Source organism: Notothenia coriiceps, unplaced genomic scaffold (genome assembly GCF_000735185.1).
Source record: "Notothenia coriiceps isolate Sejong01 unplaced genomic scaffold, NC01 NC01_scaffold00027868, whole genome shotgun sequence".
Lineage (NCBI taxonomy): Eukaryota > Metazoa > Chordata > Actinopteri > Perciformes > Nototheniidae > Notothenia > Notothenia coriiceps.
Genome location: NW_011360569.1, coordinates 1 through 21,021, shown reverse-complemented (window position 1 = coordinate 21,021; position 21,021 = coordinate 1). Strand labels below are relative to the sequence as shown.

Here is a 21,021-nt window from a genome sequence, read left to right as displayed (position 1 = left end):
AAAGAAATGAAAAGACTAGAAATAAACGTTCCAAAATGTAAACATCTCAAATAGAAATAAAATAGCATTAAAAAAGTAGAAAATATACATGTTGAAATATTATAATTTTATGTCATTTTCAAATGTATTTAGTCTTTTCCTTTGGGGTTCTTTTTGTTTAATTATTTTTAGATTTTTCTGCTTTGGATATGTTTAATACTTTCACTCTCCCTGTCTCACCTTACAGATCGTCTTGCCTGGGAGAGTCATGACATGACGGTGAGCAGGGGGTGGGAGTCGGCGGGTGAGTCAAGCCTTCGAGGCATTAGTGTGTGTTCAGCATGTGTCATCTGAGCCAGCATATCATGACTTGAACTCAGGAATACCAAACATTCCTGTTTCATATTGAATTTGGCAGCTACAGGTCGAACGAGGCATTGGATGTGATGTGATGCACACACATAAACAAAACCCAGCGTGTGTCTACATGCCATCAGCATTCCTACCTATACTTACTAACACTTGTAATGTGTGTTATCTTTTTTTTACATCTGATAACAATTTGTGATTTTTGAACAGTATGAATGAACATTATGTTGACAGAAAATTCACTATTTTATATATTACATTACTTTACATGTCATTTGTTGGACGCTTTTATCCAAAGTGACTTACATACATTGAGTACTGTGGACAATCCCCAAAGTAGCAATTTGGGGTGAAGTGTCTTGCCCAGGGACACAACTGCTGACTGCAGTGGGATTCAAACTTGCTATCCCCTGATTCGAAGTCCATCACACTATTCACTGAGCCACAGCCTCCCTACACTCGTTATCAATCATTCAGTAAGGTTTCAACTGTTCTAACTTTGTTTTGTTGTATTGACTTAATTTGATCATAGAAAACTGTCCTTATGGAGCTCATAATACAAGACGGATATAGGACACCATCCAAAAAAGCACAGTTGTAAAAATTATAAATAAAACATTAAAATGCACAAAGTACCATAACTATAAAACAAACAATAAAAACGTAATACGGTTGTCTGCTAGTGGTACTTAAAATGTGTTTTCACTAACAGAGAACACAGACATGTCCTTATCGTAACTTCCCTTTTTTTAATCAGTAATGGCCATATTTCCTTCAAACATTGTGTACACAAGGTTCACATGCTGAACTTGGTTTATTAGTTACTTGTGATGATTTTTCTTTTTTATTCTCTGGATTACCAGAAATGACTGCTGCTGTTTACATACATTTTAAACTATTAACTAGCTCTTTATTGGAACTGCTTTGAGTAATTTTTTGGTTCCCGAGTGAAATTCCAGCCCGCTACTCATTTGTCAGCTGAAGTGAGTGAGATGAGCAATGTAACAACATGGGCCTTATTAGGAAACAGTGTCATCATCTGGAGTCTCAGTCAGCACATCAGGAAGCACCTGTGCCGCTGAGGGGGGACGCAGGGGGAGAGTGGGGGGACATCTCCCACTTAAGCGACCTATTGTGTTTTGATGCTTTTTATAAGTCACATGGTAAAAGGGAGATTCTGAACAGGAAGTGACTTGACGCACTTACATACCATACTAAAGCAGTTTGGCCAACAGTAATTGTCTGCTGTGAATAAAGAAAAACAGATACATGTGTACAAGCAAGGTAAACGAGAAACCGCTCAGCTGTTTTTAATCAGCCATCTCTCCTTCTTTTACATCAAGGTAAAATAATCCACATACACAGTTTAATATCTTCAACAAAAACTAGACTAAAGGAAGTCTTTTGTTTTGTTCAACAACTGGGAAAATGTTGACTGTGGCTAGAAGTAAAAACAACTGCATATTACAGTAAAGTTTGACAGCAGGGAATAGAACATTGAAATAGTATAAAATAAAAGTTATCCCTCAGAATAAAATACATTAGTTCTTTCTATATCCACCATTTTGGATCAGTGACTGAGGCGGCAAGAAATCAGTTATATAGGAGCCACAATACACCAGAACATAGTGCACTTGCAGGTTGTGTTTATGTGAGTATTTGACACAGTTCATGGGCAGGTTATTGGAAAACAAGTATTGAAGAGAGAATAAATAAACTGCATAATTTCACAATAATTGAAACACATTTACATCTCAAAGTGTATTTTTTTCTTGTGTTCTTCCTCCTTTGAGATTTTTCCCTCAGCCTCCGTCCAGCCGGCTGCTAATGTTTTTCCCTCGAGGAGTACAAACATTATCTTATGTTACGTCAATGAGAACAGTAGTGCAGATGAAAAAATTGGCCGAGATGTTTTGAATTCTATGAAATCACTATGAGATCACTTTTATACAGGATGTAGAATTATTATACGTCACATACACTCCCAATGAATGTGGATACAACATTTGTTATTGTTATTTCCAATGAAATGTCTTGCTTGTGCATGACAAACGTAGTGGTTGGCTAGTTAATACGTTGTTATCACCAAATCAGAGATAAATTGTTCCATGATTTAAAAAGGGTAGACAGAAGTTTTATTCTGTACACCAGGCAATCCTCAAAATAAAGTTTCATCCCAGATCAAATGTACTTTGAAGGGTTTTGAATTATATTGTCTAAGTAATTGTAATTTTAAAAATGTATGTATCCTTAATCCTTGTTTATGTTTGCCTGTTGATGTTGCAAATGCAGCTGTTCCAATTCAAGAGAAATTCCAACCATTATTGATAGATATCCAAACTGATTATTTGTATTATTAATTGTTTGGAATAATAGCAACTAGAAAAGTTTACAATGAAAAATGTGTTCTCTTAATTTGAAACCCAATGATAATCTGTTATAACATGCAAATATCCACATTGATGAAGCTTGAACCTTAGAATTTGTGTAATTATTTGTTGTCAAAAACACTTTTTTGACAATCCTCTCATCAAAAATCTATTTGTTGTAGTTGTTCCATAGTCTTGTTTGTTTTTCATCTTTTATCTTGTATTCATTCATATTTAATGTTTTTTATTCAGCTTTGGTTGACAGCATTTGGACAGGTACATGACATTGCAATTCCCATGCATTTAAATATTAATCAAGTTTATCTTGAACCAGGGATGAAATAAATCATCTGTCCTGTTGTACTTAAACAGATGACATCACCACACAGATGACACACTTTGAGAAAATACTGCAGACACGCTGACACAACAGTCCTAATAGCCGACCAGCTGACTGCAGGGCTTTGTGCAAGCAAGATTAGAAATTGCCTGCCTGCTTCCTAAACACATTAGCAATACTACAGAGCCACTAATGTACTGAGGCAATCCTGTTAGCAATGTGGTTTGGTTCAAAACATGTCATTGATGTGTGAGTGAAGGAGGAGAGGAAAGAGACCAGAGGAGGGACGAAGAGGGAGGGTACACAACTTGTTTATCTTGCTTGTTTGGGACTACTGTTGTTCCTTACAGCTGACACTAACACACCCCATAATGAAATGAAGGCTTGTAAACGGATGGAGGGCCTCCCCGCTCATCAGCCATGATGTCACAGGCCCAGATTAGACCGGACCATATGGCACACTGCCTGCTGTCCCTCTAATCCTCAGCCGCCATCCAGCCATCCAGGCATCCAGGCATCCAGCCATCCAGGCATTCAGGCATCCAGGCATCCCGCCACCCAACACGCCCATCCATCCAACAGTGCATCCATCTCTCTGTCTGTCTGTCTGTCTGTCTTCCTATCTCTCTATTAATCTTCCAATCGATCTATTTATACTGAGAAAACTGTAACATTGACTTTAATTAAATGTATTGTCAACTAATTACACATCATTGTTTTAGGTTAGTTGAAAACAATAATAATAAATTGAACCGTGACAATAATCTCACTGATTTAAAAAATGCAGACGTGAATTCATTCTTAGTAGCTATATCAATAGGTGTAATTTGTTGACATAATACATTGAATTAAAGTCAATCTTTCAGTTTTATCTATCCATATCTCCATCTAAATACATACACACAACAGAACAGAAACAGTCCTCTTGCCAGTATTGGATGAAATACTGTCATGGCCTAGGGCTCTCTGTAATTATTATATATTTTTTAATGTTTTTCTGTCTATTTGTCTCATTCCTGTTGTTGTTCCATGCCTCCCTCCCTCATTCTTTCTCTCTGTTTTGCTATTTTTCCCCACGCATTCATGCAGCAGCAGACACAACATGATGTAACGCATATTTGTTGGATTGCTTTCACTAAAGAGGCTTTCAGTACCTCTTGTTTACACTATGTATGTAGTACATTTTAAGCATGGCTTGGCCTTTAAACCTTGAGCTTTTGCAACACTCTGGCCCTCTAAAAGGATTTCGACACATACAGGATGCAATGAAGAAATGCAGAAATTAAAACAGTCAAAGTAACCTGTCAGCTATAGTGGCTGCTTTAGTAACTAGCCATTGTCATTTGAAAACACTAAAGCAATAGTTCAACATTTTTAAATTGCACTTTTGCGTTGAAATCGCCTCCGAGTATGACATACAGTACAGTGAGTTCAAAATGTCTTCTGTTGTAAAAAGGGAAAAAGTTACATATTCAAATACAACACACACAAACAGAACCCAAACACAGTACATGCGGCATGTTACATTTGAGTGCACGTCTTGTGAGTGCATGCAGTGTGCAGTTTAAACCTGTTAATTCAATTGGGGGATTAGGCTTACATACTGGGGGATATAAGGCAGGTTCCCTGGGCTATACATAGGACTAAGCGGAAGTTAGAGGTTTGTTTTTGTCAGCTACTGAGCTCTCTTTAAAAGTCCCCACATGACTGCATGAAAGATTATTCACAAGTAGCTTTAACAAAATAAATCACCATTAAGGATTTACAGAACAGTGAGTGTGCTACTCACTAATGAGTCTATAGTGTATGTGAGCCTTAGTCATGATAGCATTTCTTATTTACAATTCAATCACTGTAAATGTTATCTTTTAACAGACATTTCAGTCATGGGTCCTGTATTATCACTTCAATCTTTTTCTGTAATGTTCCTCTATAAGTGTGTATATATGGGAGGGATATATCCAGTCTCTGATAGTGTTACGTTATTATGAGAGTGCTCTCATACTTATTTGATTCTGAAATTGTATATAAATATGTGTGTGTCCGCATCAGCCTGTTATTGTCTCATTATACCACTGTCAATGAATTAAAAATAAATCTATAAGTCGTCATGAACACAGTTCTGTCCATCAGACAGAGTGCTGCTGTGCCTCCTGTCATCATTAAGGATTTCTAATTTCTCTGAACGCCTGCTGTTTCGCCTCCTCTCTCCTCGGTTCCCCTCTTCGATTCCTCCGCTCGCATCTCCTGTGGGAGGGACTAAGACACGAGGATAGGAGTCGAGGAGGGGAATTAGAGAAATTAGAAACCTTCACTGAATATTGAATCATACACACTGCGGTAGTAGGGTTTTGTTTACCAGTACCCGGGGGTGGGGCCACAGCCGAGTCATAGATGTGGGCGTTTTCTCTTTCACTGCGATCACAACTCGCCGGTGTCCATATATGGTTCGTGACGTCACTAGCCGGAGGTCCCGTTCATATAAAACCGATCGGCCGGAATCCCCTTGGAGGACATATAAGCACGGACGCGCACGGGAACCATCGCTCACCCTTCTCTTCCAGTTGAATTCTTTAGGCAATAATAATAATAACAAATCCTCTGCGTCAAAATGAAAGTCACCAGCATAGACTGCCGGCGTCTGAGGAAGATCATCAGGAAGGAGTGCGCGAGCTGCCTTATTGTGGATTGTCGACCCTATCTTTCCTTCGCGAGCTCCAACATCGAGGGCTCCGTCAATGTCAATCTCAACTCAGTGGTGGTCCGGAGGTCCCGAGGAGGGCCGGTGCCTCTGCAGTTTGTCATCCCGGATGAGAGTTCCCTGCTCCGGCTCCGGGAGGGAAGCATATCAACCATTATAGCTCTGGATGACCGGACGTCCCACTGGCAGAAACTGAAGAAGGACAGTGTAGCACAAATAGTAATAAACACTCTGTCGCATCTGGCCAGCGGGGCAAACATCTGTTTCCTGAAAGGTGAGAGCTTTGTGATAATGACAAAAAAAAGAGAGAATAGAATAGAAATCTAAAAAAGCAGGCAGGGTTATTCACATCTTAAATGTTTCACAATGTAGCTTTTTTAAATGTATTTGTCTTATGTTGGGATTAAACCGTCTCGGTTGTAGTTTATGCCACACAGATGTAAAAGTAACCTAGTAGCATTAATAATTGTACCTATATTTGGGGCATAAAGAAATACTTGTACGTTTTTTTTATCAGGGCTCATCGGTTCCCCTTATTACCATAGTATTTCACATTTAATTATACTTTACGTAACAATTCGGATATAAACCCAAGCCTTATTTTTTTAGTATTTCTCTCGCCTCTGTTGAGAAAAAAAGCAAATGTTTCTCTCGCTTCTTGGAGAGATACATGTCCTGTGTGCGTCAACGGAGCGGATGAGTCAGTGCGAGAGAAACGTTGGTGTTGCAATGATTTTCATTGATAAATACAAAAAGAAAGAAAATGAAATCGCAGTTAAACAACACCATCGTGCTTTGGATAATGTGTTGATGGTTGAAACACATAAATGTCCGTCTGTCACCTCTGCGTCCTCAGGATGTGGCCCCCCTTACATGATTACCGGTTTCACAACTGTAATTAATTGGGCCCTTTTAATCAGGTTATAAATGTTATAATCCGCTGCTTGGACGTGTTTTTAAGATTTGCCATTTCACAATAATGTGTTGTGTGTGTGTTGGGGGCATGGAAGGAGAAATATTCTAAGCTTATTCATTAAATGATGTGTTCATATTTTTTTCTCAGGAGGATACGAGAACTTCCACTCTCAATACCCTGAACTTTGCACTGAGGTGAAAACGCTCGACCAGAGCGGAACTGAAACCGAGAAAAGAGTCAACAACCACAGCGACAAGCTTTCTCACCGCAAACCAGATTACGATCAGGTATGGAAACACCCTACAATACATTACCTCACTCTCTCACACATGCCAGTTTTTATTTTTAACCTTATCAAAAAAAGCACACACTTCCAAGCCCTGCTGACATCAGAGAGAATTATATGCGGCATTATTTTTGATATTATCTGACCTTCACTGCTCCCTGACCATCTCATATTTTGCTAAAAATGGGAGAGCCTATTCACTGATGCCCAGCTGACATCAAAATACCCCACAGAGGAAAACACTCTTTCATCTCTGACCTTCCGTCTATCTCCTCCACTGCCCAAATAGAAAGCATGAGGCAGCTTCACATCTCAAAGAACACTCTATTGAGTCTGGTTGATATATTGTTGGTTATTTAAACATGATAGGAGAAATCCCTCAATGCAGATGTACGCATCTGTGTGTGTTTTGTCTGCATATGAACACAATGTTCTTCCCTGCAGATTAACAGGATGGCAGGTGTTTGTATGTTGTGGCTCGGACCCTTTATCTCAGGGGTGGATTATGGGATGGATTAAAGCCGAGGCATCAGTATCTGGGGTCCAGTGTTGTGTCTTGTTAGGTGGCCGTGAATACAACTGCCTTGTGTATTCTAGTCCTCGACATGAACTAACATCTATTTTTCTCTCCCCCTCAGGGTAAACCTGTAGAGATCCTGCCTTTCCTCTACCTCGGTAGTGCCTACCACGCCTCCAGACAGGACTATCTCAGCGACCTTCACATCACGGCCTTGCTCAATGTGTCGCGCAGGGACATGCAGCCGGCCAAGGGCCTCTACGACTACAAGTGGATCCCAGTGGAGGACAGTCACATGGCCGACATCAGCTCCCACTTCCAGGAGGCCATAGAGTTTATTGGTGAGTTCAAGGGAATGCATGTTTTGCCTGCATGGCTCTCCTTTTATTTATCAAATGGTTTGCTTTAGTTAAAATAGAAAAGAAAAACACATGCACACACATAAACACAAAATACACAATACACAAACAAATAGGCTACATTCACAAAAGTACATCATGGTTCTGTCGCTCAATCTATTTTAGGGAAATACATTTACCACCACCAAGATGGCGTCTTTTCTAGAACAAGTTCTCTATTTCAAATGCAACGTCACCTTAAGGAATCTCCTACACATAGGTGTTTGAGATGTGTCGTCAAATAAACCCTATGTCGCTGCCTCTCGCCTGCATTCATTCACAAATAGAGGGCTGATTAGAAATCCTGTAATCAGTTTAACTTTATCGTCTTCCTTCAATCCCCCACTAACACATCCAGCCAGCCTCATTCAGGATTTGGTCACTTCCCCCGTCCCCCTCTGAACTCCCTCCCTTGTCTTTACTTGAAAAATACACTTCCATGCCGTCATCGCCTCCCAGGCATTAATCTCTGTGGCTTTGCTCTGCCGGGTGTGGCCAGTCAGTGTGACAACTGTGTGAGCTGTCCGTGTTTCGTAATGTCCGGGTGGAGGAGGTTTGGGGCTGACTGTCATTAACACACAGTTGTTTGTGATGGTTATATGGAGCAAAAAAGCCAGCTGACTGACACATAATGAGATTGGGTAGTTGTTGGTTGCTTGCAGGTGTCAATACTGTTGGACCTTATGACAGGGGGGAAGGGAATGTGTTACAGAGGAAGAAGAGGTGCTGGATAATAGCAGCAGCAGCAGCAGCAGTAAAAGATGCACATAAAGTGCTTTTTGCTATTTATAGCCAGGCATAACCAAGGACAGCACCCACGAGCAGCATGGCTGACCAGTATTGGGTGTCTAATGTTTTTATTGTGCATTTGGGGATGCGGCCTACATTCAGGTTACCTTTGTGTAAGCCTGTTTATTTTTTACATAATGCTGAAAATTGTTCAGGTTTAGACTACATTCAGAGAGGGCCATCCAAGTTCATTAACTATGCCAAGTGATTATGGTGCACACGAATAATCTCCGGGCTGCTGCTGGGCCCCGAACGAAAATCAATCACCAATCACCAATCACAATCTCTGCGCACATGCATGGTGACGGATGTACAGTCAGAGAGGATGTGATAAATATTATTGACCCACTGCTGTTTTCACGCTGTCCACCATCCTGCACTCCAGATGGGAAGATCATGATTCATTTATGCGGTTTACGTAGATAAGAGCAGTCAGAAATCATACTTCTCCCTGCTGTGTCTTTCATAACCAGACAGATGTGGCCCTCAATGTTTCTAGTTAACAGAGAGAGAGATGTGTTAGGGTCTGAAGTGGCTTTGTGTAACTAACTATATTATATTAATCACATCTTGCAATGGGTCGTGAGTGACACTCATAACAGAAAGTAGGTTTTTATGTGGGCATCAGAACATTCAGATAAGTGTGTAGGAGTGCTGAAACTCTAAACTGGAGCACACAGTGAGCTCTGCAGCAGCACCCAGCGCCCCCACAGCAGTGTAGGAGAGAGACAGTCTCATGTACCACTGCTCCCTATGACTCAGAAAAGCCTCACAAGTGTCTCTGCATCCCCAACTAAAGCATTTCTGCGTCCCTAAAAAGCCTACTGATATGGTTGATGTAACTGTTTGTCCATTAAATCCTGCTTTTGTTTGTGTGCGAGAGACAAGCTAGATGGATTTACAGAAACGCGTTAGTTAGTGGGAGTTAAAAGTAGGCAATGAATACCCTATCTGGGTGATTTTCATTTGTTATTATTGACTGTTTAAAACGCCTTCTTGATTCTTTTTAACTTTTCCCCCACATAACTTGACTTTAAACATCCATTACAAACACCAAAACAGAATAGTAAAATATGACACAAAACCATGGCCATTATTTTGAAATGAACTATTATAATACAACTTTTGATTCTGTACAACCATTTTGCCTATGATCACAGAAAAAAAGAACCATTGTGCATTCAGCCAGCCTCAGGTAATTAACGTTGTCTTATTCTTCCTCTTGTCCTTGCAGATAACGTGAAGCAATCAGGAGGAAAGGTTCTAGTCCATTGCGAAGCAGGCATCTCCCGCTCACCTACCATCTGCATGGCCTACATCATGAGGACGCAGCAGCTGCGGTTGGATGCGGCCTTCGACATCATCAAGCAGCGCCGGGCAGTCATCTCACCCAACTTCAGTTTCATGGGTCAGCTGCTGCAGTTTGAATCAGAGGTCCTCTCAATGGCCCCTGCTCATGCCGCCACACCTGAACCTGCCACACCCTGCGCCCCAGAGTCCGCCTCCTTTTTCGCCAACGACTTCAACACCACTTTCAACACCAAAAACTTTGAGCCATCTGTGTTCACCCTCCCTACCTCTTGCCTGCAGTCCCCGGTCCACCACCAGTTCACACTGAGCCCAATAACTGCACTGCCTTAAAATGAACCATGACTGCTTGTATCTTACTTGAAAAAAGAACAATTGATGCTCTCTGTGTGCCTCGTGTTGAAGCCAGCAGAGCAGATAGACAGAAACAGAAGCGTCAAGATAATAGTATTCAGTTCATGGAACTAATGAAAAAAACGATGGGCTACAGACCTTGTTTACCTGTCCTCTGTACTTCTATTATGAAACAACACAGCACAGTGATATACTGCAATATACATGCCTTAGGTTGATATTGTGATTTATGCCTATTCACAAATACAGTCAGGCATGAAACCTAATTTATTTGAAAAATTGTCTGTCTGATTTTTTTCAATAATGTGGATGTTAATATGTGTTTAATAAATGTTTTCACCATGAAAATTAAGTTGTTGTCACGTTGTTATTCCAGAATTATGTTTAGTAGTTGATGTTTGACAACATCAGAGAGTAGTAAGAATAGTTTGTTTACATGGGCCTTATTATCCTTACTCGGGTTAAGATCTTGTTCCGGGTATGATGTTTACATGGAACATAATAAACTTAGTTTATCATCACCTGATTTCAAAAGGTTTCAAATTTTCTGATCATCTTTGTGTTGTAGTTTCTCACCATCTCAGTCACTTCAAAAATCGTTATACTGTAAGTTGTCCATGCCACCAGTGGTGTAAGAAGTATTCAGAAACTTTACTTAAGTTTAAGTGCAATATTAAACTCCCGTATTCATCCGTTGATGTGAAAGGATGTGCTCAATTGAACTATTTTACACATTTCAATAGTTTCCTTTGAGAAATTGTGGGGTAAAAGTAGGCTGCAAAGTTGCATACAATTGAAATACTTAAAGTATCACATTTGTAGTGAAGTAAGTAAAGTAGGTTAATTTAGTTCCATGCACATCCCACCATGCCACTGCAGGTCCTGGTTACTGTCTGAGACCAAATGCACGTTTCTGAAAGCTGGATGTTTACAATCACAATATAAAAGGGATATTACAAAAATCATAACCAGGACACTGGTGTGCTCACAAACACACTCAATAACACTTTTGGCATTAATTGCATTTGGGGATTAGAAGTTGGACAGGCCCAAATGGGCAGCAGAAGAGGCAACAGTGACACCTGCAGTGAATGAGATGGCCTTTATAAGTATATTGAAATTAGCAGCATTGCTCACATTCATAGTTCTGATTAGACTGCACTTATATCAGGTTATGTCAGGTTAGTGTTAACAAGTGCAACATAGGCAATGGAAACTGATGCAAACGCATGAGAATGAGAACAAATGAAAAAAACAGCAACAGGTTAAGCTTTTTTGTCCACATTTCCATATGAAACAGTTTGAAGTTGTACTTTCTAAAGAAAGAATAACAAATTAAATTGGGGGGAAATCGGTAAACAGAATTGTTTATCGATCGATAAGGCATTCAATTTGAGTGCATCTTCATCATCGACTATTTTATGTGTTTGGCGCCTAAGACAGACAGCTAGACTGTACCAGTGGAACAGATAGGTAGCTAGGTTAACAGCAAGCGTGTTCAACCTGTTATTTACATACAAAAACATTGCTTCAATGATTGACGATACTCAAATTACACATAATTTAATCGTCTATTGTTAGATTCTGTCTAATTTATAACACCATCACACGACATTATATATGTTTGTATTACCACAACCCTGTTTTCACATAATGGTATCATCCATTTTATCCCGCCCCCGCCGCCATTTTCCATGTTATTCTCTTCTCCCAGTGTTTCACCAATTTTGAATAAATTTGGGTTATTAACTTCCCGGCTTCTCCAGCTAAGTGCGGAGGGAGCTTATCTCCGTAGTTAGCCAAGGAGCCGCCTTGTTCAGACAGCCATGTACATCAAACAGGTGAGATAACGACACCAGATTTGTGCGTGTTGCCGACTTTCACCAGGCTATCTTTACGCGTTTTTCCAACAAACGGTTCTTATTGGCAAACCGAGGTTTTGCACACACTCTAACGTTAATATGATTGCATAGTTATGCTAACGCAGACACACTTAGGCTAAATAGCCAGCTTGCTAAAGCTAGCAAATGCTATGTGGATTAATGTTGAGTTGAATTGCCCGTCCCACTTCCCGGGATGCTAAGCTACCGCTACATGCTAATCGGTGGGTCAGCGGATTTTTCGCTTTTCTATAACTTTTGCTCGATACAATGCTGCAATCTTATTCTTTAAATGCAAATGTCTGCTTTGAAAACATCGTGGCTGTCAAGTGTATGGGTTATTCTGTTAGCAACCTTGCAAACACGTTAATGTCCTGAATGAAAACTGGCTCATACTGTAGCCGACAGACTAGGCCCTGCTGGAAATCATCGTGCCCCGCTTATGATACTCTGATGCTCCGCTGAGCACATCCATGCTTAGTCTAATTTATATCGGAGGCACCAAGCTGTAATAAAGCTGCATTCATTAATAGTCCCTGGCTTACTACTAATGTCATGTCACATAACTTTTTATAGCTGCAGTTTGTGTTTATTTTTGTCCTAATTATGAGGGTGTTATCAGTGGGAGAAGTACTCTCTTGTACTCTTCTACTAATCTTGCACCTTAGTAAAAGTTGGAGACCAGAGTGTAGGAATACTCTTGTTACAAGTAAAAGTCCTGAATTCAAAATGTTACTCAAGTAAATGTATACAAGTATAAGCATCAACATATACTCAGAAGTGTTTCCCACATAATTTGATTCTATTTGTGGGGGCACCGCACAAAAAAATAACAATATATATATTTTTTTATGAGATCCATTTGTGGCGGACGATGTATGGGAAACACTGAAGTACTCAGTATGCAAATTGGCACATTTCAGAAAAATTTGTTATATATTTTGTGATTATAATATTGATACATTAAAGTGTTATCAAAGCTGGTAAATATGCAGCTAGTTTGATTACTTTTTATGCTGCAGGGTAACTTGTGAATGTCCAAACTCCATGCAACAAAAAACAAATGAATGTGTTCTTTATATTTCGCATTATTTATCCAAATGGACAAAGTAACTAACGGTATTATATAAATGTAGTGGAGTAAAAGTACACTATTTACTATTTGTATGGAAATAAAATTACATAGTGGCAACACATTGAATTACTCAAGTAAAGTACATGTCTCTCAAAATTGAACTTGAGTACATGTAATTAGTTAATTCCATCTCTGCCTAACTTTGTCTAGCCACAGTTTGTGGTTGATGTTGTCGTCAGTATGAGGCTGACCTGCTCACAGTGGTCTCTGGGTTCTTGTGCAGGTCATCATCCAGGGGTTCCGAAGTTACAGGGACCAGACTGTGGTGGACCCCTTCAGCCCAAAACACAATGTAATCGGTGAGTATGTGCACACCTCAACTTTTCTCTCATGTTGTTGTACTTTACCGTATTTAAAACAAATATAAAGTGTAAGGTGATGTACTCTGAATGAAGGCATTTACTTTTAATGCTAATAGAAATCGGTGTGCCATGTCTCATGTTGGTGGCTGTGCACATTATGTCCCTATGTACTCATCTTATTTGTTCTTGTCTGTTTACAGTTGGAAGAAATGGATCAGGAAAAAGTAACTTTTTCTATGGTATGTCTTCCTTCATTATTTGTACTATATACATCAGTCAAACATTATTCTGTACATGTTAAGTTGTTTTTTATTGTCTAAATCTGTGACTCGGCTTTGCTTCCTTAGCCATCCAGTTTGTGCTCAGTGATGAGTTCAGCCACCTGCGACCTGAACAGCGCCTGGCTCTGCTCCACGTAAGTTCGGGAAACTTTCAGTAACTCCTCACCCTGTGGTGGTATACAAATTGCTTGTTAGCCATACTTACGCTGACAAAAGCTTGTGCAACTTCCTAATAACTGAAGGATTAGTTGCATATTTGTTGAAATAATACGTTTTGATGGAGAATGAAACACAGTGGGAAACATATTTTTAAATACAAGGCTTATGAATAACATTTTAATCATTATGTTTTTCCTCCCCTGTCACTGTAGGAGGGAACTGGTCCTCGGGTCATTTCGGCTTTTGTGGAGATTATATTTGACAACTCTGACAACCGGCTGCCGGTAGGAATTGCAAACATGTTATGTTGATCCTATTATTGTAATCTTAGACACACCAATTTATTATTTCCAACCTGATACACTTGAAGTCCTTTCAGTAAGCCTCTCAAAGAATACCCATCTTCTTTGTGTATGTGATAAGTAATTGGTTGTTTTAAAAGTTTAAGCCTGTTTAAGCTAAAGCAAGAGGTGTACTGGTTTATTGGCATGTTGTCTGGATTGACCAATGTAAGATTAAATGTGCGTACCATATTTCCAACTTTTAAACATATATGTAAGGCTTTAAGAGATGCAACGTAAACCATTTAACATCTCGTTTGTACCAACAGTACAACTTATTGACCTCTCGTTTCATCAACATCTTTAGTCTAGGCTCCTAGTGGAAGTGTCATCACTATAATATGTTGTTGAGTTCTTACTGAACTGTTCCTAAATTGGTGACGATTGCTGTGTCCAGTGATTGTAGTCCCAGTGCCTCCAGTACACAGTGCTCACTGCTTATTATTCTGATGATGAAGGCCGGATGTTTGCACTTCTCTAGAAATCCAAAGCCTGGTAACACTGTGACATACCAGTCAGTTCTGCTGATGTGTGTGATTGTCCTCTTCAACTGTGATGCCTGTCTCTCCCCTCAGATCGACAAAGAGGAAGTCTCCCTCCGGCGTGTCATTGGCGCAAAGAAGGACCAGTACTTCTTAGACAAGAAGATGGTGACGTAAGTATTGCAGGGGATGGACGGTAAATTTTTTCACAGGAAATAACAACCCTATGAATTAATGTTATCACTTGTTTGATTTTTATTGTTGCAGTAAGAACGACGTCATGAACCTTCTGGAGAGTGCCGGCTTCTCTCGCAGCAACCCCTACTACATCGTCAAGCAGGGAAAGGTAAGAGAGGAGTGGGTGGGCTAAACTTCACACAAGACAAACGTTTCTTTTTGGCTGTTGTGTAATGCATTGCAGTATTTAAGCAGGGCAGTAAAAAGAGTGCCAACTGTGTTTAACTGAATAGCTTGGCCTGTTCAAATCTGCTGATTTAAGGATTAGTGTCAAAAATGAGGAAATCGGCTCAAAAGTATCAAGAATTAAAAATGCCATGCAAGAAAGTCTTGGACCTAAATTTCACAGAAATGTTTTTCACCCTATGCATAATTTCAATGTTTTAATACAGATCAACCAAATGGCCACAGCTCCTGACTCCCAGCGTCTGAAGCTTCTGAGAGAGGTGGCGGGAACACGAGTGTACGATGAGCGCAAAGAGGAGAGTATTTCTCTCATGAAGGAGACAGGTCATTATTTTCTTTAACATTATTGTCTCATAGATTGCAATTGTTATTGTTCCTGCTATTGGTAGTCAATACCTGTACCATTGAAATGTCACTATTTTTCATACAGAATTTGATCCCACTATATAAAACAGAAACAAAACATCAATCCCAGGTCCTTACAAATACTCCTTTGTTACATTTTCATACAGTTTAAAAAAATTATGTATAACTCCATTTTTTCTTATTGATGTGGAAACATTTCATTTTTATTAAAAAAGGTTTTAGCCAAAAACTTGTTCTTGTGAACAGATCCCTATAGGGTTATAATTTACCTTGGCTCAGTGCCACATGTGCGTAACTCCAACTTGAACATGTCATATTATAAATCAAAGGAATCATCTTTACTGGCTGCTAACAGCTAACGTTGACTAGCTCTTCTCCTACAGACTTGTGTAGCATTGTTAGGAAAAAAATACTTGACCAGTAGATTATGATTTAACGGCATCCTAGTGGATTTTATTAATACAGGATGCTGTTAGTCTAGAGTCCCCTGGTATTGTAGAAAACACTTTTAAGAATTTAAAAAAATAATGACAAAACAATGACCCAGTCCCAATTAATAGAGTATTACATGTTTAAAAAACAATCTGATGTGTTCTTCAGAGGGGAAGCGAGAGAAGATCAATGAGCTGTTGAAGTACATCGAGGAGCGTCTGCACACCCTGGAGGATGAGAAGGAGGAGCTGGCTCAGTACCAGAAGTGGGACAAGATGAGAAGAGCCCTGGAGTACACCATCTACAACCAGGAGCTGAACGAGACCCGCGCCAAGCTGGACGAGGTAACCAACTCAAGACAAACAAATACGTTCTTTGTATATACAAATAACAGTTTGTGGTTGTAAACATTTGTGTTGATGCCATGGTAGGAAATGATCACTGCCCATTCGTCAGAATATTACATATATACAAAATAATACAGAAAGTACTTTTTAGTTTATCAGCCTTTTTGATGTCAGGAATAATGTTTTTTGAAAATAAAAAAATTATATAAAAGATCCAAACAATGAATGTAAGAATCGACCAATCTGTGTGCACAAATATAATTAGTTTTGTCATCTGTTGTGTACAGTTTCAAAACCAAAACGTTTTTGTCCTCTTTCTCCAAAGCTGTCCAGCAAGAGAGAGACCTGTGGAGACAAATCCAGACAGCTGCGTGATGCTCAGCAAGATGCCCGCGACAAAGTAGAGGTAAGGAGTTCAAATACATATTGTTACTAACACTGCAGCATGATGGCAACGTCTATAAAAGAGGATTTGCAATATTTAGTGATTTACTCAAAATCATAAGGTCAAACTTCATATTTTTAGCGTCCATAAAATCAATTCATTCATCATTTTAAATCAAAACAATCACTTAAGTAACTTGTTTTTATTCTCCTTTTGAATTGAATCTCACAGCCTTTTTGTCCTCTGGCTCCCTTCCTGTAGGAGACGGAGCGTGTGGTGCGAGAGCTGAAGTCCAAGATCTCTGCCGGGAAGGAGGAGCGCGAGCAGCTGGGGGCCGAACGCCAGGAGCAGATCAAGCAGAGGACCAAACTGGAGCTGAAGACCAAGGACCTGCAGGACGAGCTGGCAGGCAACAGCGAGCAGAGGGTACGGAAGCCTCCCATCTGCGTCACTCTGCACACGTGACGCTGCACCAGCAACACCCCCCCTTCCCCTGCACCAGCAACACCGCCCCCCCCCTTCCCCTGCACCATCATCGTATGTAGAGGAACAGTAGTCTCCTTCTCATTTAACGACCCCTTACTCATCCTTGTGGGTCAAAAAATTGTAAAAAAGGTTCAGTTTGACTTTATGCATGATTTATTAACAAAACTCTTCCTGGTGAATTTCCTTGCGGTTAACATCATCAATTCATCAGCTAATCATAAAGCATGTAAAGAGTTGACAGTTTTAGTACTGAGTCCTTCAAAAGAATGTTTGCCGGTCTAATAGAGGAGAAAATTGAGAACCAAAAAAGAGGAAGCTCCAGCCTGTGTACGTAACGTTTGCCATCAGCTCCACTTTACATCATCCCTGGCAAGAGGCTGTGTGTACAGAGCTGGCATGAACCACTCTCCGTATGGCCCTGTGTTCCGTGTGTGTGTTTGTGTGTGTGTGCACGTGTGAGTATGAAGACGATAATCATGCATAACGGCTTTATTGGCGCAGTCTGTGTGTGACCCATGATGGGTCCCGGGCAGCATGCGGGCTGCTGGCTGGATGAAGCCCACCTGGCTGTGGCTGGCAGAACAGCAGCCAAAAGCTTGTGTAGCAAAATGCAGAGCAAGGGAAGCAGATCTGCGTCACTAGATGTGTCTGAGGCGCTTTTGGGGAAAGTAGAGGTTTCATACCTGTGAGATGAAACCCCCTGTCCCAGCCCATTGTTGTCTCAAGATGGATTTTTCCTAATTGGTTCACATTTTTTTCAAAAATAATTATGTCTACTCCTCACTCTGCGTTCCAACCTCTTATTATATTTGAATGTTGCATGTGTGCAATGTAGGTTGTAATTGAATGTGAATTTTGAAGCTATGTCCGTTCATCATTTTACATTTACTATAATAAATGCATATCACTGACACTCAATCTACACATTGGATACACACACTTAACCCAATATGAATATTGCGTAGGAGCAGCATGCAATGTTCCTTCAAATGTTTTTTATTTATTTTTATTTTACAAAATGTGTAGAACCAATTTTTCGTGCAGAAACTCACACTTTACATTTTGGAGTTAGATAAACTGGCAGTAGAAAATTAAGTCTATAGATAAAATATTTAAATAAATACTTCCCCTTAAATTCCGTTCCTGCTCTTTCAGAAACGCCTGCTGAAGGAGCGTCAGAAGCTTCTGGAGAAGATCGAGGAGAAGCAAAATGAGTTGCAGGAGACTGAACCCAAATTCAACATGGTGAAGGAGAAAGAGGAGCGGGGCATATCCAGGTAGGGATGACGCACTCTCAGCCACGGCTCCTCGACCTCGGCCGATGGTCAGGCATAACGCCATGAGTCAGTCACTCTTGAAAACATTTGAATATCAAGAGACCGAGAGGTATATGAGATATTTATAAATTCTCCTGCAAAGTAGTTTGATGCAAAAGTGTGACGAACATTTGTTATCCAGAGTGGGTGATGAGAAGAAAATCCAAATACTCCAATATTGATATTGCAACAATATTGTACAGTGGACTTTTAAGCTTTCACAAACGATTTAATCAATAATTATTTGGAAATAATCATCATCAATGTTGATTTAAATTTAAAGGGGACCTAATATGCAAAATGCACTTTTTGATGTCTTTTTATACACACAGTGGGGCAAAAAAGTATTTAGTCAGCCACCAATTGTGCAAGTTCTCCCACTTAAAAAGATGAGAGGCCTGTAATTTTCATCCTAGGTATACCTCAACTATGAGAGACAAAATGAGAGAGAAAAAAACCCCAGAAAATCTCATTGTCTGATTTTTAAAGAATTTATTTGCAAATTATGGTGGAAAATAAGTATTTGGTCAATAACAAAAGTTCATCTCAATACTTTGTTGACAGAGGTCAAACGTTTTCTGTAAGTCTTCACAAGGTTTTCACATACTGTTGCTGGTATTTTTGGCCCATTCCTCCATGCAGATCTCCTCTAGAGCAGTGATGTTTTGGGGCTGTCGCTGGCAAATCTCTACTAAGTGACATCACATATAGAAGACATATAAAAAACCTTTTAGATCACATAGTAGTAAGAAGCGATGTGTAAATAGTGTCCACAGAAATTGGACCTTCCACGAGAAAAATCTCAAAATGGCTATATATATAGTATATACAAGTAGTTGAAATGAGATCGGAGACGTCTGTAGGACGACTTATGTGTCGACGGCTTACATATGCGCCGCTGCTATCCAACCCCTGCACAGTGCACACGCCTCTGGCTAATCCAACCCTGCAAAGTGCAGCCAGGCCTACTAGCCGGCTTACGTGCACCTATCCTCCGCTTTTAAGACCTAGACGAACAATCGTGGCGGGGGAAAAGCAAAAAATCTCAACAACATGCCGCTCGCTTCTTCTCTCCCAAAACCCAAACGACCGTGAAACGTCATGTGATAAAGTCACGCCCCGTTTTTTCATAAATCAGTCGGTGGTTAACACGTTCAAGAGGGTGAATTTTTCTACTCTCCGGACATTAAAAGTAGGATCCATATGGAGTTGATACTCTCTGTTTTACTCTCTCTTTTTTTGGGGTCTTTTAGAGTAACAGACTAAAAATTCTTAACTAAACGGTTTAATACCACCTTTTATGTCAAAAACTAGTGGAAATGTGGTTTGGTTTTGAAAGACCGAGAGTGGTCTGGACATTGAAGAAGATTCTCGGAGGAGACAGGAGGTGACAATTGACTAATTACCGTGGACAAACTTGAGCCAATAGTCATATTTTCTGTGGACAGGTGTTGGATTTTGTCAGTGTAGGTTTGAGGTGATACCGGTTCTGGTTTCTCGACAGTTTCTGTGGTCTTTTGTTGAAAATCTGGAACGTGGTCCGACCTTCTGACTTAGACGTATAATCCTTCGTCGAACCACACTCTTTAGTTGACACCTCGTTAACTAATCTCTTTACGCTCTGGTAATTCTCTCCGCGAGCTGACTATTAGGAGGGAGCTAGAGCCTAGTTCTAGAGTGGGGCACCCCAGTTTTACTAGTGTTCTTGCACTCGTTTTTAGGGTCTTTGGTGGCGGGTTTTGCCCCCCCTGGATCAGTTACTGGACGTCTCTCGGCCCTGGTTTCTTGTTTCCGGATGGTAGCTCATTGTGTGATGCGGCGGTCCCTGAGTTTAGGACGTCACGGTCTGCACAGGGGGACGAATTCGGTCATGTACAGGTCCGGGCAGACTTCAAACGGTCTCCTCGTAAAATATACTAAGGTCTTCTCCTAACCCTCTTCAAGTATACCAGTTTAATTTGGTTTTATCTGAAAACCCATTCTGAGTTGATCTGGCACAAACCTTCCCCTTTCTTGCGACTCAACGTAGGTTTCTTTGTGTATGATAGCACGTTGTACCCCCACCTTTGTAGTCCGAAACCCGACCAAAAAGACGTTTCCCCTGGTCCTGCTGACTAGACACATTTCCTTTTCTATCTTACCCCGGTACATAGCACGTCTAAAAACTCACTGTTGGAGGAAGTAGCCGTTCCCGTAACTTCTAACTTTGCAACGACCCAGAAAGTCGTACTGTTACTAGGGTTTGTGTGGCGGGGCCCCCGTTGCTTCCTCACCGAGCATTCTTCGTAAAGTACATGACCTCACCGGATGGTCAGAGGTCTAGAGTTGGGGTATCTTTAGAAACCTACTCAACTTTCCAG

At 40.4% G+C, this 21,021-nt stretch overlaps 2 protein-coding genes across 2 annotated transcripts; both read left to right on the top strand.

Annotated features, from left to right (window-relative positions):
- The first annotated feature begins 5,565 nt into the window (after positions 1-5,565).
- dusp5 (dual specificity phosphatase 5) lies at positions 5,566-10,789 on the top strand. The gene is made up of 4 exons (XM_010785536.1): positions 5,566-6,032; positions 6,822-6,961; positions 7,599-7,818; positions 9,899-10,789. Exons 1-4 carry the CDS (start codon positions 5,669-5,671, stop codon positions 10,303-10,305), a joined length of 1,131 nt encoding a protein of 376 aa, XP_010783838.1. The 5' UTR covers positions 5,566-5,668; the 3' UTR covers positions 10,306-10,789.
- A 1,237-nt stretch (positions 10,790-12,026) lies between these two features.
- On the top strand, positions 12,027-18,648 carry LOC104957861 (structural maintenance of chromosomes protein 3-like). The gene is made up of 12 exons (XM_010785535.1): positions 12,027-12,167; positions 13,565-13,640; positions 13,844-13,882; positions 13,991-14,058; positions 14,296-14,367; positions 15,000-15,079; positions 15,174-15,252; positions 15,536-15,653; positions 16,296-16,471; positions 16,800-16,880; positions 17,121-17,285; positions 18,501-18,648. Exons 1-12 carry the CDS (start codon positions 12,153-12,155, stop codon positions 18,624-18,626), a joined length of 1,095 nt encoding a protein of 364 aa, XP_010783837.1. The 5' UTR covers positions 12,027-12,152; the 3' UTR covers positions 18,627-18,648.
- The last annotated feature ends 2,373 nt before the right edge of the window (positions 18,649-21,021 follow it).

What these genes read in the sequence shown, in the direction of transcription:
- dusp5 (XM_010785536.1), top strand. Translation starts at nt 5,669, where the DNA reads ATGAAAGTCACCAGCATAGACTGCCGGCGTCTGAGGAAGATCATCAGG. An exon ending in AAACATCTGTTTCCTGAAAG is followed by an intron (nt 6,033 to 6,821) that starts GTGAGAGCTTTG and finishes TTTTTTTCTCAG; the next exon opens with GAGGATACGAGAACTTCCAC. An exon ending in GCAAACCAGATTACGATCAG is followed by an intron (nt 6,962 to 7,598) that starts GTATGGAAACAC and finishes TCTCCCCCTCAG; the next exon opens with GGTAAACCTGTAGAGATCCT.
- LOC104957861 (XM_010785535.1), top strand. An exon ending in AAAAAGTAACTTTTTCTATG is followed by an intron (nt 13,883 to 13,990) that starts GTATGTCTTCCT and finishes TTGCTTCCTTAG; the next exon opens with CCATCCAGTTTGTGCTCAGT. An exon ending in ACATCGTCAAGCAGGGAAAG is followed by an intron (nt 15,253 to 15,535) that starts GTAAGAGAGGAG and finishes GTTTTAATACAG; the next exon opens with ATCAACCAAATGGCCACAGC.